The 18,563-nt window shown below is 39.7% G+C and overlaps 1 protein-coding gene across 1 annotated transcript in view; it reads right to left on the bottom strand.

Annotated features, from left to right (window-relative positions):
* SNX25 (sorting nexin 25) overlaps positions 1 to 18,563 on the bottom strand; it is a 76,580-nt gene that overhangs the window by 26,083 nt on the left and 31,934 nt on the right. Inside the window, exons 7-9 of the mRNA XM_064149004.1 lie at positions 8,783 to 8,973; positions 2,134 to 2,265; positions 98 to 373 (exon numbers count right to left, since the gene is read on the bottom strand). Coding sequence (XP_064005074.1) covers positions 98 to 373; positions 2,134 to 2,265; positions 8,783 to 8,973 — 599 coding nt within the window. The remainder of the gene's footprint in view (positions 1 to 97; positions 374 to 2,133; positions 2,266 to 8,782; positions 8,974 to 18,563) is intronic.

Genomic DNA, 18,563 nt, shown 5'->3' with positions numbered 1-18,563 from the left:
CTAAAGCTCAAAGATAGAATATGTATTATATGCTTTACTGAGGTTCATCTTCAGATCACCTTAAATAATGGTGAAATTAATTGCCCATGTGACTCACCACTTCATTTTTGTCCTCAGGAGTTAACTGAGCAGAATTTCTTTCTTCCTCCTTCTTGACTGATTTCTCATATAAATCACTGACAATGAATGAGGGATAGTATCTGTCCTTTAGAGTTTCATAAACATCTGCCTGAATCCTGTAGAATACTTCAATGCCTTTATTTCCCACAAGACATTGCTGTATTTCTTTATAAAGGCATTTTTCCACAGGTATTTCTCTGCTTTCCACAAAAAAATTCTGATAAATTTCACTCACTAGTTGAGGTATTTCAGCCTAGGAAGCAAGGAGAGAGAGGGAGGGAAAAAGAGAATCAGGAGAAAGTGTTAAAAATATCAGGATGACTCAGGATACAAGTGCATAATTTGAAGGCTGATAAAGCTAATTTCACATCCAGATGGATGAGAACACATCTGTGAATCTCCTGCTGAGATCAAACACTCATCCTGTACACCTAAGCAGCCAATTTCACAAGGTAAGTATTGATATTTCTTAAGTGAACAGACAGCTATGCTCTAAAATTACCACAGTTTCCAAACCCAGTGCTTTTTAACAAAGTATGCTCCCAAAGCTGGTATTAAAAGGATTAGAAAAGAAGTGCCAGAGTGACAGTGCGGTCATGATTTTAAGTTCAGATGGTTCAGCTCTACCAGCACTGTCTCATGGTGAATAGGTTCAACTCACTTTGTACGTGACTGTAATTTTCAAGGGCTAAAAGGAGAAAAAAAAACAACAAAGAAAAAGGAGAAATACACAGATGAAGAGTACACAAGGCCTGGTTATTTCCAGTGAGTTCAGAGCAGCACACAGCATTGAACTTTGCAATAATGGACAAGACAAGACAGGAAGTAAAGCAGCACAGCCCACGAACTAAGTTATGACCTAAGTTATCATCTCTGTAAATTAACTCAGATTAAAAAGATGTACGTTATAGAACCATAGAATCAACCAGGTTGGAAGAGACCTCCAAGATCATCCAGGCCAACCTAGCATCCAGCCCTATCCCGTCAACTAGACCATGGCACCAAGTGCCTCATCCAGTCTTCTCCGGAACACCTCCAGGGATGGTGACTCCACCACCTCCCTGAGCAGCCCATTCCAATGGCAAATCACTCTCTCTGGGAAGAACTTCCTCCTAACATCCAGCCTATACTTCCCCTGGCACAACTTGAGACTGTGTCCACTCCTCTAGTTCAGCACAGTGTGCTTGCCTGCCTCATGTGATGATACCATGGCCACATGGCTGCATGGTATCACTTCCGTGTACTCAAAGCTATGCCTTCATGCTCCATGGAATGCCAAGAGCACAGTATTTGGAATCTCTTTAAAATGAGTAGGAAGTATTGAACAAGGATGCTATACATATTGTTTTAAAAGGAAGGAGAGAAATCATAGCTGAAAGGTCATAAAATTATTCATAGCTCCTTTTACCATTTACACGCAGTTTGCAAGTCAAAATTGATTTCTACAACTCTCTTGCCTGACAGACCCTTTTCATGGACACCTTCTAGCATGAGCCTGGGTGTTAGCCACTGGCTGAAGAAAAGAAGTCAGAGAGTTGTGGTCAGTGGGACAGTGCCCAGTTAGAGGCCTGCATCTAGTAGGGTCCCTCAGCAGTGAGTACTGGGACCAGTACAATTCAATACATTTATCAATGACCTGGAGGAGGGCACAGAGTGCACTGTCAGCAAGTTTGCTGATGATACAAAACTCAAAGGAGCAACTGACACACCAGAAGGTTGCACTGTCATTCAGCAAAACCCAGACAGGCTTGGAGAGTCGGGCAGGAAGAAATTTAATGAATTACAAAGGCAAGTATAGTCTTGCATCTGGGAAAGAGCAACCCCATGGATGAGTATGGGTTAGGGACCGACCTGCTGAAGAGCAGATTTAAAAACCATGTATATACAATTTTTGTTGATAGAGGGGGAAATGATTCTACTTCCATATATCAAAGACATTTTGTAACAGAACGATGACAAGCAGCAGAGATTCTCATTAGCGTACAAGCCACATGGACCTGCAATTTCTTCCACCTTGTTCGCGTTCTTCAGATACTCCACAGCCTCCCAAAGTCCAATCAAAGCCATCTTGTCCATCCTTTCCATGTAGATTCGGAAGTGCTCTCGGTATGAAGGGTTGGACAAAATTTCCTCAAACTGAAGAATCTGAAGAAAGGAAAACAAAGACCAAAAGAGTAAAACCTGGGAAAATAACCTAACTCTAGCATCTCTCTAAACCTTATGGGGAAAGTCTTTTCAATTACTGTGTATACAGGACATCACACACTGCACACACCTGTACTAGATTCAAGTACATAGACCTTCCACAGTAACAGCTTTGATTCACTGAAAAAAACAAACCCAGAACTTTAAATCTAAACAAAATCTTTCTAAAATTAATTGTATTTAGCAGAGCATCTGTGTTCCTACCAGATAGAACATGTGCCCACATGTTTTCTGTCCAGGAAGTAAGACTACATTTCAAAGTCTAAGATGGCATTTCAAGTCATTCACAAAGTGCTATTGCCAAAGATTTAACTTCTAATGTTTCTGCAAGGCAGAGGAGCCACGCTGAAAGCTGACCAATCTGTTCTTTGCTTGATTCAAACAGCGTAACATTAGCAGTTCCCATGCCACAGGCCACAGAGCTTTGAGATGTATCTCAATTATTTCCAGGGGCACAGACATGGAAATGTAGTTCTTCACCCTGGCAGCTAGGGCATTTGGCAGCCAGTTCCCATTAACTGAGTGTTATTGAAAAGCATCTATCAGAGATGCAGCCAGCAAAGAGAACGGGCTGTGATATAACACTCAAGACTCTTTGTGAAATGAGAAGAGTGCACGTCATGAAAGGAAGTGAAACACAGACTTCCCACACTCAAGCAGATGTCACAGTCATTTAGGTGTTGGATTGAAAAAACAATTTCATTTCCTCATCCACTACTATTTTTGTGAATGCAGGCCTTTTCTTTGAGACAAACACCTGAAAACACCTCCCTGACAAAGATAACACATCTTTCCATGTTGAACAAGGTGAACAACCCTGTCTTTCTATGAAAAATAGGACAAATTTTCAGAACACCTTACCAAAACTAAACATCCTCTCATCATCATCACCTTTTCAGTCTAGCAGCTGAAGTGGTTTTCATGTGGCTCCTTCAATGCTATCAATTATGTCAACTAGAATTCAGACACACCAGAGTGGTCTTGGCCTCTTGTTCACAGTCACTAACCAATGCACACCACCTTTTTAATTGAAAAGAAAAACAGGACCTTAAGCACTTAGGGTAATGAATCTTAGCTTCCTATTACTTTTCATTGTATAGCAAAGGTAACTTGGGAAAGAGTAGGATATGGATTCCACCTGAGACGGAGACATTAATACTATCTGAGTATTCCAGTACCAAATAATACCACAGTTCAGCCTCTCTCTCTCTTTCTCTCTCTGAGAGGACCACCTATTTTACTAAACCTAGTACCTGTGACACTCTACCACTATGTTACCTCTAAGAAAAATGATTTGCTGGGCTTAAGCTGTAGAGAAGGAAACTATACACATGTGCACGTCTACAACTACTGGCAGAAGTCACTTCCTCAATGAACCAAACTAAAGAAGGTTCTTTAAAAACTGAAGCCATTTATGTTTTGTCTGAAACAGCTGTCCCAAATTTGGGGCAGTGTTTGATTCAGCTTAAATGCTCATTATCATCTTTAAAACACCACAGCAACAGTCATATGCCATTCCTCTCTGTCATTTACCATAACAATATCATCCAGATATATCTTCCTCCTAGCTTAAGAGCTATTCAGGTATATGAACAGAAACTTCTGCATTTCTGAGCCCATTCTGTAATCCTCACCAGACAGCAGAGAGAGAAGCTTGATGAAGCTAGCTTTATTACAGAGATGGTGATCACTGTTAAAGAGAACAGAGATGATGACTCAAAGGTGACTGTTTAGCCTCAGTACAGTGCATTATCATGCTCTCTATTCTATCATTTTATCAAGGACAATGATTTAAAATACAGGTGGGAAAGGGTTTTCCAGCCTCTTCAACAGAGATCTTCACCATCTCTGGGACTGTCAGCTTTATAAATTGTAGCAGAGGTAATAACCACAATGCAGAGCATGTGCTGTGCCTTCTTGAGCAAGAGGTCACCTATGCCTCTATTATCCAAGGTATCTCCACCTAGGCTGCCAGCAAGGAGGATAATAAACAAACATCCCCTCTCAAAAGCAATTATGGGTGCCATAGGAAGCAAGGCAAGTGCAACTAGTCCTCTCAGCTAACAAAGATCCCATTGCACAAGAGCCCCATGGTAATTGAAGTGGTGATGTCTAATAATGCTTCTGCACAAACTTCCTAATGGTTACTTTGCAAAGTGACACAGTTTAGCAAAAAAAAAATTAGGGGACAAAAAAGCTCATAGAAACTTTTCTTGCAGAAATAAGACCTCACCAACTTTCTCCTCAAGTTTTTGTCTGTTCAAGGCTTGACTCTCCTGGAATTTCTAAGTTACAGTTACAAACACCATACTAAAAACATTATCAAGACCTCAATGGCAACAATGATGGGCAAAGGAATTTTTAGCCTTGAGATAAGCTATCAAAAAATGCATGAAATTCAAGAAGTATTCTGTGGAGGATCCTTCTTTCTCTAACTTAGAGAATGAGATTCTGCAGTATTTTGTAACCCTCAGCAAGAGATTGTTTTATGACTCAGTATCACCATGGATTGGAGCATAAAGCTCTAAGCTATGTTAGTACATACACTAGCAAATGTGCACACCTTCAAATCTAATACACAGCTGGTAGATAGAATCTTTGAGTTATCACCCTCAACAGCAACCTTTCAAGTCCTAATCTGAGAGAAGCCTCTGGATTTGGGTAAACCAACAGCTTTGCTGCTGCTGCATCAATTTCCTACTCCAACAAGAAAATAACTAATACACTGGTTCACAGGCTTGGCCAAAGACTAGGAAGGGGTTGGATATTTTTTTCTAAGTGCTTTAATTCTGTAGAGACCTGGTCTCTGCAAGTCCTAAAAGACAGTTACAACCTACCTCTACAGAGGAACATAAAACAACTACTTAATTCAGAAGAATTTGTAGACACTGGAAGGACAGACACCTCACAGATGCACTGTACTACATCTTTTTGCAACACATCTGGTTTCCATTTGGTACAATCACACTGGCCTGTAATGAACAATTACAATAAAGCTGTTGACAGCACTACAGGTCATTGGTGTGGTGGAAAAGAATTTGGGTCAGTAGTGGAGATTTTCTGCTGGGATGGCAGTACAAAGACTTGCAGGACTTCTGTTTTCATTTGGTATGTGTTTTGTGCTGGGAGTTTTTTTATTTGTTTTTATAGAGGAGCAATGTTAAAAGTAGTGGGAAAATGTGTCCCTTTCAAAGAGGTATTTTAAAAATACCTTAACTAATGCTTAGTCTGTACACAGACTAAAACTAAAGCATATATTCTTCTTCCTTTTTTAAAAAGGCATATCATTAGAAGGTTACCTGTCATAGACAGCAGTAGCTGCATTAGATACAATAATTAGTTACCTATTAGCAAGTATACACTAGGTAAGGCACCTGGCTATTTTATGGCATATACATTAATGGAAATAATCCCTGCCTTGAGATTCATGCGTTCATGAACATACTTCTGTCATAAGACAGTCAACAAGGGGACAACAATTGAAGCTTGCTTCCTTTCTATCCTCAAGTTCTCTATCATGAGGCACCCTTATGTAATATGATCTCTCAACATGAAGCTCAGAATTAACGGTGAAAATCTGATCAGTCACCACTGAAATCGGAACCTATCCAACGATGTGGTGGGGTCATGAACATAAACTACCTGCACCTCAAAATACACTCAGGTGGTTTCCTCGCTATTTCACAGCTAGTCAAGGATCAGATTCCTAGAGCTTCTCCTACCACCTCTGGTTCACAAAACAGCTCCACAAAGGAGATGCTGCCACTCTACACAGCAAATCTCGACGATGTGGTAATGTAGCTGTTGTGCAGAACACAACAGATCAAACAAATGGTTTGCTGAATAAACACAGACAAGAGCAACTCTATTTAATATTGTGCAGGTAAAGTTTCTTAGAAAAGGACTAAAACTGCACTGAGCATAAGTAGATTAGAAGAGACGCTTTATTTATTACACTAATTCAAACTGCATTTTCTCTGAAAGCAAACCTAACACCCAGGGCAGAGCATAAATCAGAACCAGAGCTAACGACAGAATTCAGATTCAAAGAGTATCTGAGGTTTGTTTGTTTGCTTATAAACATTTGACTATGATCCACACATTTAGGATTTCCCTAGAGAACTCAGATTCAGGATAATAAAGTGAATTAAACATGTAAAGTCTCCACATTCCCTTGACTTGATATATTTACCAAACAGAAAACTGACACTGTTTTGAAACTAGCTGTGAAAGGGGAAAAAAACACCAAACCAAAGAAACCCAAGTATTTCAAAGCACATAATTTTTGTTTCTTAAATTTTAAGACCAGAACATCAACAGCTCCAAATAATCTATCTCCACATTCAAGCCCGCAATCAGAACACGCACTGAAGACGTTTACCAGCAATACCATTACTCTCCTTCTACTGCAGAAAAGAGAAAGCTTTCTCTAGGATGTAGAATGGGAACCAAACCAGAAGTTCAGATCACTAATCAACTTGCTCTTTTTTTCAACTATTGTCAAAAATTCCCCAATGTTAATAATGTATTCAAGGTTCTGTATTACACTTCAATGATATTAATTCAAAATACCATCTGTAAATACATTTTTATGAGCTATTTCATGCAAGTTGAAGAATGGAAGGCAAGCTTCCAGTTTCTTCTATACAAGCTAGTTATTCTGTATGTTAAGCACTAGCTCAATAGACAAGCTGGCACAGCCAGACTCTAAAGAAATTATGGGCCACCAGCAGTGACATATCAACATGAGCTTATCTGCTAAATCCCAAGCAATACATTTCCCATTTGCTTAGAAAAAGACCCGAGTGTTCAGTCAGTACTGCCCACACAGGAGGGCCTGGTACCCAAAACAGCACTGGCTACCTTGAAACAAGAAGCCAGACTGCAGCTACCACAACGCAGGAAGACAAGAGGCAGCAACAGTGAATAGGGTTCCTTTCCTCAGTCATGTCCTGGGCATTCTTTTGTGCTCAGAAGAGAACAGACATCCATCTTTCACCCAGCCTCCTGCAGCCTCTTTCCTGGCAACAGAAGAGAGAAGCAGTTTTCCTACTTTCTATGTTGAGATGGGTGTGGAGGTGTTCTAGGGTTTCTTAACAGAAGCACATCAAAACCTTAGAAGCAGAGCTGCCTCAGATTCCACCGTTTCTGCCTGCACAAGGAGTTTTAATTTCTATTAATAGTACCGTTAACCCAATATGGTTATATGGATATATCTGCAAGATATAACCCCCTGGGTCAGCAGCTCCAACCAAAAATCCACTGAGTTATAAACCACACATTAATGTCAGAAATTCCCTTTGTTTTAATTAAAATGATATTTCTGAATAATCTCTGCACCTATCCAGTCCAGCTTCTCCACCTCACCTCAGTCTTGAACAAACTCACGTCAACAAGTATCTACCCTATAAAGTACCAGCAGGCACTAAAAGTGTCATCAATAGCTCATGCAGTGCTACCACATGGTTCTTTCTTTCCTTTTCTCCTTGGCACCTCTTGCTACACCGAATGTCAGGAAACAGATCAGAACTGTCCTTGCACAATCTGTGACACACCATCTGAAATCATGTTTTAAAGATGAGTGGGTGCTAGGAGATTGCTCTCTTTCAGACCTTACTAAAGAAAGACAAAACACAAATAGCAAGAACTGTTTCTGTGCCGTGCAACTTTTTCTTACATGCCACTAAGTTACAAATATTTTAAGGACATAATGAAACTTAAAGAACCCTGCATTAAGAGATAACTTTTATTCTACTTACACAGAAAAGATAAAGTCTTGTTTCCATCTGAACACACCAATTACCAGACTTTGTTCGAAGGGGAAAGAGTAGATTACACAAAGAAGCTACTGAACCTACTAAAATGTTTAGCAAGGATAAGAAACCATAATTTTATTTTTGTAGATGCTGGCTAACAAAACAACAGCTTTTTTAATTCCAGGGTACAGTCATGTTGCAAACTAGCATGCAGTCAACAGCTTTACCAGAGTTTTGCTGCACTGACTGCCCCTAATTTTGTCAATTGCCTTCCACAAGTAAGTGTTTGCTTTTAAATAACAGTAATTACAAAACCCACAGGTATTTCCTACAGTACATATTACAAGAGCCAAAGAAATATTGCACATCCGTTGGCAATCTTTCATTGCTACTTTGAGAAAGGCTGATACCATGTCCTTATTAACTCCCTACCTGCGTTATATCTGGGGGGAAAAAAAAAAAGAGACACAAGCCACTCCACCCTTTATGAAGTTCACATTCAGCAATATTCCAAGCTGAGTGATCAGCACATCTTTTGAGGTACTCAGTGATCTTTTCCCAAGATAAATAAATTATGCAGTAATTAATTTGTAATTCAGTCCTGTGGGAAAGGAGGGATTAACGACAGTGAGGCTAACACAATCTAGTGCTAACACATTTAGGATGACCTTCAAACAATGTATGTGCCATTTGATTTATACCTTTTGACTCTGAAGGCCATCACCTTCATCAGAAGTGCCGTCTTCCTGCTGATCATAAGCAGGCCCTCCCAGGAGTCTTATTCTCTTTTCACATTGCTTCTTTGCCACTGTCAGCTGATTAATGTATCTCTTCACATTGCGAGCCCTCAGCAGGTCAGCTTTCATTGCTGCAGTTTCTCTTCCTTTTGAATCTAAGAATAAAGCAAATCAGAGATACTCTTTTACAACATGAAAACATCATCATAACATTGCCTCTGCACTGCATGATCACATCATTTGTCATTCAGGAATCAACCATGCACATGAGGAGAGATACTGGAAAGTCTGTCATTTGAAAGATTTTGTAAAGTTCTCCAATGATACCTCCAGGGTTTACAGAAAACAGCTCAGGAAAAAAATCCTCATTCAAACGTGCAGTGAAATCTAACCCCTCCATCTCTCTTCCCATAGCCCATTGCAAGATACACACCCAAAACTTTTACTACAGGTTGTACATTCATCACATAGCATTAGGAAGTTACCTATAACCATAGTATAGAGTCACAAGGGACCTGACTTGATCCCCCCAGCCCAGCATGACACATTCCCATGCATCTAATTTGTAAGTCTTTTCAGCCTGACATGAACAGCACATTACACAGTATCTCCTCCAGACAATAACTCTGGCTGAAGCTCATTCAAAACTGTCAGATGACAAAGAAAAAAGTTCATTTCATCATGCCACCTCAAAACTGCCTAGTCCTGTTGAACAGTGAAGTAACATGAAGATGACAGTCAGATGTGTAAAATCTGGCAATAAAAGGTGTAACATTTGTGTATTCTGTATTCCAGCCTTTTCACCATATGACCAGGCCCTCCCCTCAAAAAAATTGAAATGGCAGCAGATAAAGCAGATTATTCAAATAATTCCTGTTTTGTATCTGCAGGATGCAGCTAATTCACATTTTCACAATGGTTTTATATTCTTGTTCCATGACAATACTACAGCTTTTGTAGGCTGCAACTAGAGCTCAGTAGCAAAGTGTCTGGCTTGTATTTGGCTCCAGACTAATTAGTTGCTCAAGGATAAATAACAGATATCTATTCCACTATGAACATGAGCCAGCAGTGTGCCCAGGTGGCCAAGAGAGACAGTGGCTTACTGGCCTGCATCAGGAATGGTGTGGTCAGCAGGAGAAGGGAGGTCATTCTGCCCTGGTTAGACCACACCTTGAGTACTGTGTTCAGTTCTGGGCCCCCCAGTTTAGAAGGGACGTTGAGATGCTTGAGCATGTCCAGAGAAGGGCGACGAGGCTGGTGAGAGGCCTTGAGCACAGCCCTACGAGGAGAGGCTGAGGGAGCTGGGATTGTTTAGCCTGGAGAAGAGGAGGCTCAGGGGTGACCTCATTGCTGTCTACAACTACCTGAGGGGTGGTTGTGGCCAGGAGGAGGTTGCTCTCTTCTCTCAGGTGGCCAGCACCAGAACAAGAGGACACAGCCTCAGGCTGCGCCAGGGGAAATTTAGGCTGGAGGTGAGGAGAAAGTTCTTCACTGAGAGAGTCATTGGACACTGGAATGGGCTGCCCGGGGAGGTGGTGGAGTCGCCGTCCCTGGAGCTGTTCAAGGCAGGACTGGACGTGGCACTTGGTGCCATGGTCTAGCCTTGAGCTCTGTGGTAAAGGGTTGGACTTGATGATCTGTGAGGTCTCTTCCAACCCTGATGATACTGTGAATATATCAAATGCTAGTAAAATGATGTAGGTGAAAACAGAGTTCCAGTTTCAAAACAGTTGTCAGAAATAAACTACCAGACAGCTAGGCTGGTAAATGCATGCATTGAAAAATGAAATATCATACAAAGGATTTAAAATAGGTATTTAAAACTCATTCCTAATACACTAAGGTACACTAAAGACTGTTTGTATCCTTTTGTTTTCCCCCTCAAAGTCACACGTAACTACTGCATCTGACCCTAAGTTTTGTCACCTGTCTAGCTGATAGATAACTCAAGGTACATGCAGCTCCCTCAAGTTTAACATGTCATGTGAATACATATATTCTCCCATTATATTTTTCTGAATTTTTAATCTCACTTTATTTGCTGCATTATTTATGTACATTGGTAAGGAAGCCTCCCAACTCCAAGCCTGTTAGTGATTTAACGGGTAAGCATCATTTGCATCTGAGCTGCCATATATAATAGTGAACTATAGAGATGACACTCACTGAAGCAAATGATAAAATGAGTTTACCATGAGAAAAAATACAAGCCATCTGTTTTTCCTGGCATGCTATCACCACAGGGAAGTCAACAGAGCATTTAATTTAGTGTTTCAGTTCCCTGACCAGAGGTATCAGCATTAATGAGAGGAAAAGAAACGAGCACAACAAAAGCCAGAAAAATACCTTGAGGATAAAATAGATCTTGCTCTCAATTCAAAATATTTACAGCTAATACAAACACGTAGACAGGAGTTTTAAGCAGAGATTAAAAGCCAGCATTTCTCCTCCTGCACTTGAATCCAAGATAATTCTTAGAAGTTCTCAAGTCTCTCAAAAGTTTAAAATCTTTGGGCTTAAAATGCATACCTGAAAAGTCTAGACTTTGAAAGCCCATGAGCAGTGCTACACCATGATCATTCAGCCTTCTTAAAACAGAAGTACCCTTCCCAGGGAAAACAAAGCATCCTTAGAGGGTTTTCAAATTAAGTGCGACTATGTCACTTGAAGTCTTATCCGATGATTGCAGTAAGCTTCCAAGAGAGTGCTACATCCTACCTGCTTCCAGCGATTAATTACTTCACTGGCAAAGATCCTTCAAAAGCAGCTCCCTAACTCGGCTCTTCGTACCCATGAGAAGCTACTCCATATAAAAACACTTGGGGCAGAGCGATAAAGATCACACTGCCAGCCCGTACCTGGCTCCAGGGATAAACAGGAGTGGTCTCTGTGAAAGCCTGGCAGCAACATCTCCTCACAAATAAACAAAGAGGCTGATGAGGAGCCGCCCAGCACTAATGCACTGCAGTGCAGGAGAGACAGCTTGGAAGCGTGAATGAACACTCAACACGACTTCCCTCCTCCAAACGGAAAGATAAGCTAGCACAAATCAGGAGGGACATCTTCATGACAACTGAAAAAAGGTCAGGCAGATGACTGGTTTTCCCCTAACACTAAGCTCCTTTTTTTTTTCGATTTTTGAGAGTTCTCAAATTTTCAGAGCTTAACTGTTTTGTGTTGGGTTTTTTTTTTTAAATTAAGCCTTATCAAAGAGATATTTTAAGCTATAAAGACAACTTTTAAAAAGCTGTTCACTAATCTGTTTAATTCTAGCACCACTACTGAAGTACTGGGATGTAATTAAGAGTCATTTCTGAGTATCAGAAAAGATGTTTACTGAATTCAGGTATCACACCATAAACCAAACCAAACCAAAAAGTTACAAAAGGATGTATTTATTCTCATTACTTCCAGCAAGCTGCAATAAATGGAAAAGGAGTAGGTAGATGCCACTACAACACTGTCTGCTCACTATGCAAGGAAAGGAAAAGCATCCTTTGGGGTTTCTAAAAATTATTTAAACCAAACAAAATCACTCCTCATTAGCAACACAAGAAAGATGCTTCTTGGGCACTTCCTCCCCACAAGTCACGTACATGTTTACCAGCAACAGGTGGGCAGGATCTCCATCCACAGAGGAGCACAGGGTTTCTAGTAACTTACTCCAAAGTAATTCTCCTTATCAGAGGACATGCACTGCCACAGAGGAATTTCAAAACCCAAGAGGAGTAGTGTACATTCCTCCCTCCCTTCCAAGGGCAATTCATACCAAAATCAGAATTTCAAACTCTGCTTATGAAGCCACAGCTGTGAATAATTCAATTTGCACTGAACAGTAATAAATGCAGATGCTCCAAATGTGCTCAAAATTACCAAGCAAAGCTATCTCTGCAATCTTTCCTTTTATTCTGTGCATTTTTGCACAACTACAGCGACTGAAAGCTTCCACATTTTCTTGTTAGTTCACTCCTAACCATCTTGATTTGAACTAGGCTAGGAGCAGATCCTAGAACCCACCAAAAATATCTCTAAGACTTTTTTGTAGTTCTGCTACTTGGACAGATTTATACACATTAAATATAATTAACTGCAGTGCATACATCACTCATTTTTCATTCAGAATGTTGGACCTTGTGAACAACAGTCATGCCAGCAAATGCCACACAAACTTTATTACCATAAACGACAGTGAAGGATACAACAAAAATAATGTAAATTAAGACACATGTAAAGCCTGCTTAACATGTAAACTAAATTGTACTGTAGCATTCAATCCCCACTGTCACTTCTCTTGACACCAGTAGCAGGAAAAAAAAGATTGCTCATTTTAACTGCAAAGTTATAGATGACAAAAATATAATGAAAACTGAAAGTACAACTTCTTTTTCCTTTACAGCTTCAGCAACTACAGATAGCAGACATCTGGCAGCACATACAACTGCACTGACTCACCCGACTAGTCTCCAAAGGAGCTGCACTCATGCATATCATCATACACAGTTCTGCACCACTTCTTGGCAAGAGCCAGGTTGAACACCTGCAGCACCTCCTTAATGCCATGCTGAAGTAGTTAAGTATCAAACATCAATTTAACATTTTCATATAAACAGTAACTGTGTACTTCTATATATAATTTACCAATCACTACAGACTTCTTTGAGCTCCTAGAAACTTTGAACTACACATTTTCAAAGACTATGTAGGCCCAAAAAAGGGTTTGTTCAATTCTGCCAGAGCAGGCCAGACTTTGAGAACGTTACATGCAGTTCTTCATTTGTACTGTAGGCAGTAGAAGGGGAAAACCAGCTCTAATGTGGTCAGACACAGAATGAATAAAAATAGTGCTAAATGCAAAACACTTCACGCAACAGATCTGGGGCAAGGGACTTAGAGATCATGGAGAAATTAGACACTGATCGTTTGCACTATGTATTGCAACATAGCCTCTCATGTCACAGCTAGAGCTGAGCAAAACAAGAAGCAAAATGGCAGGAAGGCAAAATTTGAGCTAGGGAGTAAATACATACTATACAATATAATAACATCCACCACAAAGAGCCTCTCTCTATAAGTGCCTGCATTCCCTTTGGTCACTTCTACCTGGCCAGCTAGTCCCTCTCCCACCTCTCTCTGATGGGCATCTCTCCAAACCAACTGCGGACAAGATGCATTTTCATCACTAGCACACATAAAGGATCTGGAGAGAAGAAAAAACTTCCTCCATAAAACTGAGATGAAAAACATAAATCAAAACAAACAAGTCTACTGTCATTGTAACCTTCATTTTCACCCACACTCACTGCTTGAACATAGTATGTAAGCACAGTATTAGCCTTGCCCAGAAGCTACGCAGAAATAATTGAGTATGTGTTTTTATTTCTCTGTAGAGGATGAGGGTGGAGGGGAGGAATCATAATATAGTTTTGTTATAATTAAGCTAAATGCATCTGGAATGCACTGGAATGCAGATCCATCCATTTTACTTCACCCTATCTTCTTGGCAAAACCCACACATCACACCCAAGGTAGCTTGGAGGCCAAGTTTCTAAAAGAATAGTCCCTTTTTACTGATGAATCTTTGTCTTTCATAACCAGAGCATCTTAGCAGCCCATCCACAAACAGTTGTGCCTCTGTACTGGTTGTTAGCTCCACTTGTAAAAGTGAGTATCTAGACACACAGTGGGAATGCTCAGCAGGAGAAATGTTCTACTGCAACAGAGCAGAGCTTTCCACACAGAAATGGCTGCTTATTCGATTTGTCTCACAAACCTTGCTTGAAAAGGAGCAGTTTTCTCAACAGGGATTCCCTGGGGTCAACTGCAATGTGGTGTCTGGAAAAAAAAAAAGTCCCATCCCATTATCTCAGGGTGGTTTCTGTGCAGCCATCATGCTGTTTAGTCACAGATAAGGTGGAAGGCACAGAAAATTAGACTATTTTTTTTAATCCCTTTACAGTGTTGGGGGGGGGGAGAAGACAAAAACCCACAACAACTGAAAAATCCAACCTGTTGAGATATTTGCTCTACAACAAGATACATGCCTTCATGGGGTTTTGGTTTTGCTTTAAATAGCACCTACTAAAACTGATCCTTGCAAAAACTCTTATAGGATCCTTCAACACAGTATCAGTACAAAGAAGCAAATATTAGTTTAAATTAGAACTAGTGTATTTAACGAGTTGTTTAGTCACATTACAGTAAATACCTAATTATTGCAGCAACTTATTTTTATTGCTATTTTATGACTGGTTTTTGAAGCCTTTCTCAAAAATTAGGATCTGCTTTTGCTTCTAGAAATTCAGTTTCTCTCTTACTCGTGCTACAATGCCTGATCTGAGCATTTGTCCTCTTACAAAAGCTTTACTAGATCAAAATGCAGTAAACATTTTCAGACAAGAACTTACAGTCCTTCAAAATCTTCAACATACAAGCTTTGTAAAAAAAAACCAAACTAAAATTTAGCTCAAATTCAGTTCAGCACTTCCAAGGAATCCTTAACTATAAAAATGTCCCCATCTTGCCTTTTGGTAAGGATATATAAAGATGTGATTCTTCCAAATAGAGCACATATGACTGTAAAGAGCACATGTGATTGTAAAGAGCACAACCCACAAATATCAATTGGAAGAAAAACCAAAGGGGAGTTAAAAATAAAGCCAAAAACCCACACACCCACAAAACTAAGCCTCTTCCTACAGTTACTGCTGGAGTGACCTTGACTATTATGAAAGAGGAGGCATAGGAGGACACAGCTTGGAAAAGTAATGCAGATACATGTATGCATCAGATCCACCACTTTTGTGCAAGCATAAATGAGGGCAGCTGTGTAGTGTAATGTCAGCATACAAGTTAGCAGCTTTTATTTACAGTGGCCTGGCCTGCACCACTCCAGAATAAACCATCAACACTTCTGAAAGCAGTAAGGCTACCTTAGGTTTCTTACCAAGCTTCAGCAATAACCACAAACAATTGTCCTGGCCACCAAAGTTGTATCATCCACCCACAGCAGGCATCATATTGTGAACCTCTTGAATTATTTTGCGTCTTGCCCTTTTAAGACATTTGACTCTCAGATAGTCAAATGCAAGACTTACTGCTTAACATGAATCAGATGCTTTTCTACATTTTCCTTTGCTCTCCTATGCTCACATGCCAGGAGATTCAAGTGATAGAAATCTGAAAATAAAAAAGACTCTATAACATGCCATTTTTTACTACAGAGGGTTTAATACAATTATGCTCACAAGTACTTTAAAGCACTTCCTGCTTTTATCAGAGGGCTCTAATAGCTATTTCGCCAATAGGTGGCACCAACACTAATTATATCAAATGTAAAGAACGGTCCTTGCTGAGAGACAAACCTGCTGCACACCAACATTAAAGGTATATTTAGTATCATCAGTTAAAGTCAGGCAACTGTAGATCGTGTGAGAAGTTACCAGTCTGAAACCCAGTCCTCAGGCTACTCATCCTTTAATAACAGACACTTAATCTTTTTACAAACAAGTTTTTGTTGCTGTTGGTTTAAGAGACTTAATGAATGGTCTCCTCAATCAATAGCAATGGTAGATGATCCTGCTCAGGCATATTTTTTGCTAGTTATGTACTTGCACAACACTTAATTTGATTAGATAATAGCTAAGCAGTGGCTGTTGCAGTGTATTAGCCTCTACTGCTGCACTAAGTGCTCCTTGTATGTTGCTATATTTTCTTCTGTTGAAACCACTATCTCAGGAAGCAACCATACACCAAACTGATGGAAGCTGACTTTACATTCATGACATTATATTTGACACTTGCTCCACTCTTACAGTCTAAGAGCTGAGATCAGTCTCAGCAGATTACTTACTGGTCAGCCACAGTTCAGCTTCTCCAGCTGACACTCAGATACTGAAGCAGCAGTTACATTTTCAGGACCAAATTTTGAGACAGGAAAAAGGAAATAGCTACCAGTAAGAGTATTTACTGCCAAGCTGGAATCAAAGCTAAGAGATGCCCATGACAGAAAAGGAAAGACCTCATTTGCTAGCAGGAAAGGGGAGATTGTCATATCCATCAAACACCCACACTCACACACATTATCACAGGTATGTAGCAGGCACAGAGTAAAGAGACAGATTGTGCAAGTGCACTTCCATTTTGCATTAAGCTTATGTTCAGTTATTCACGATGGAATCCAGCTGCTGGCAAGGGTAGCAGTATGCTGTGGCATCCAGAAAGAAATATCAAAATGTTATGTAAGTAATGTGGTGGTCTGCTCTATAACAGTTGAACAATCTGTGTCAGCAGTGAGCTGTGCTGTGTTTTTTGCTGGTTTTCTTTCAAGGAAAGTAGTAAACCTTTTTCTTAAACTCCCTAGTAAAATTCAGGGACACATTAGACACATTACAACATTAGAAGAAGTGTTTCCACCTACTTCAGGAAATACAAGGCAAAAAAAGCCTTCAGAAGTAGATTTTAACCCTCTAGATAACCCTCTAAAGACACTGAGTCTGAATTTTTTCTAGTAGATTAAAACCTCAGTGGACTAATCTGTTTCAGTTACCAATCTGCCTTAAATTTGCATTAATTATAAGAAGACTTTATTGTATGCCTCTGTTTGGTATATTACATCACCTTTTTCATCAGGCACAATGTGAGTAACTATTGGCTATATAGTAAACAGAAGGTTTAGCCACAACAGCCCCACGAGCGAATACAGCCACCAGTGGTAATCAACTCTTAAATGACATTCAAGGTTGCCACAGGACTAAACTAACAATAAAAGTCAGTATCTTAACACAAAACTTCAGCACACCAGCATGGAAATTCTGAAGAATTTTTTTAACTACAGGTAAAAGTCAAGAGTCCATGAAAATGCAGAATAAATGGGATGAGATATACTTGGGCAAAATAAACATCTTTTTATATTTATTCTGCAGTACCAGGCACCTGTACCTTTACAAAAGCATCTTCTGTTCAGAGTTTAGACCTGTGGAGAGTTAACTAAATAAACTCAAATGAGACAGAAGAGAGTGAGACAGTAATTGATTGTAGGAACCTAAACTGTGTAAAAATACTCCTCAAATCAATTCGTGTCACAACAAAGACCAACGGCAGCACAAATGGAAATGCAGGCTTAGCAAGATTGATTTTTCATTATGTACTCGGGAGGTAACTTCCCTATTCTCATTTTATTACTTTATGAAACAGACTTTCCATTAAATTAACTTTCATCTGGGAAATCTTACTATCTTTCTGTAACGTACACATAAGCAAAAAAATCAGCACTTACTTTTGCTATGGTTTGACACCAACACTTCATCCTACAGGAATGCACAACTACCTCTGTTTTAGAAAATAAACGCCTATCAGTGCTGACAACTTTCAGAAACTTGAGCATGGACCCCAAGCTCTTCAGACTGCCCAAACATAAAGGATTTTTTTTTTTAAAACCTGAGACTACCTAAAGGCAATATCTAGATAGTTGTTTACAAACTGATTCATTTTTATTGTCTATCACCTTTTTATTGTGCTTTGATATACCTTAAGTAAATCTGCCCAAGCAAAAACTTAGTCTGTAATTTTGTTATCAGTGTTATCTCCTGAAGATATACTACAGTTTTGGTACATTTTAAGAAGCATAAAAAGCAGTATATATCATAAATGTAGGTACAAATGTAAGATGCATGTTGCCACAAACACTGCAGAAGAATTTAAGAGTGCTCTGTATTGTAACACAAACACAACACAATGAAGAGTC

Source organism: Pogoniulus pusillus, chromosome 9, assembly GCF_015220805.1.
Source record: "Pogoniulus pusillus isolate bPogPus1 chromosome 9, bPogPus1.pri, whole genome shotgun sequence".
NCBI lineage: Eukaryota > Metazoa > Chordata > Aves > Piciformes > Lybiidae > Pogoniulus > Pogoniulus pusillus.
Note: the sequence above shows the minus strand (reverse complement) of the source record. Positions and strands in the feature narration are given on the sequence as shown.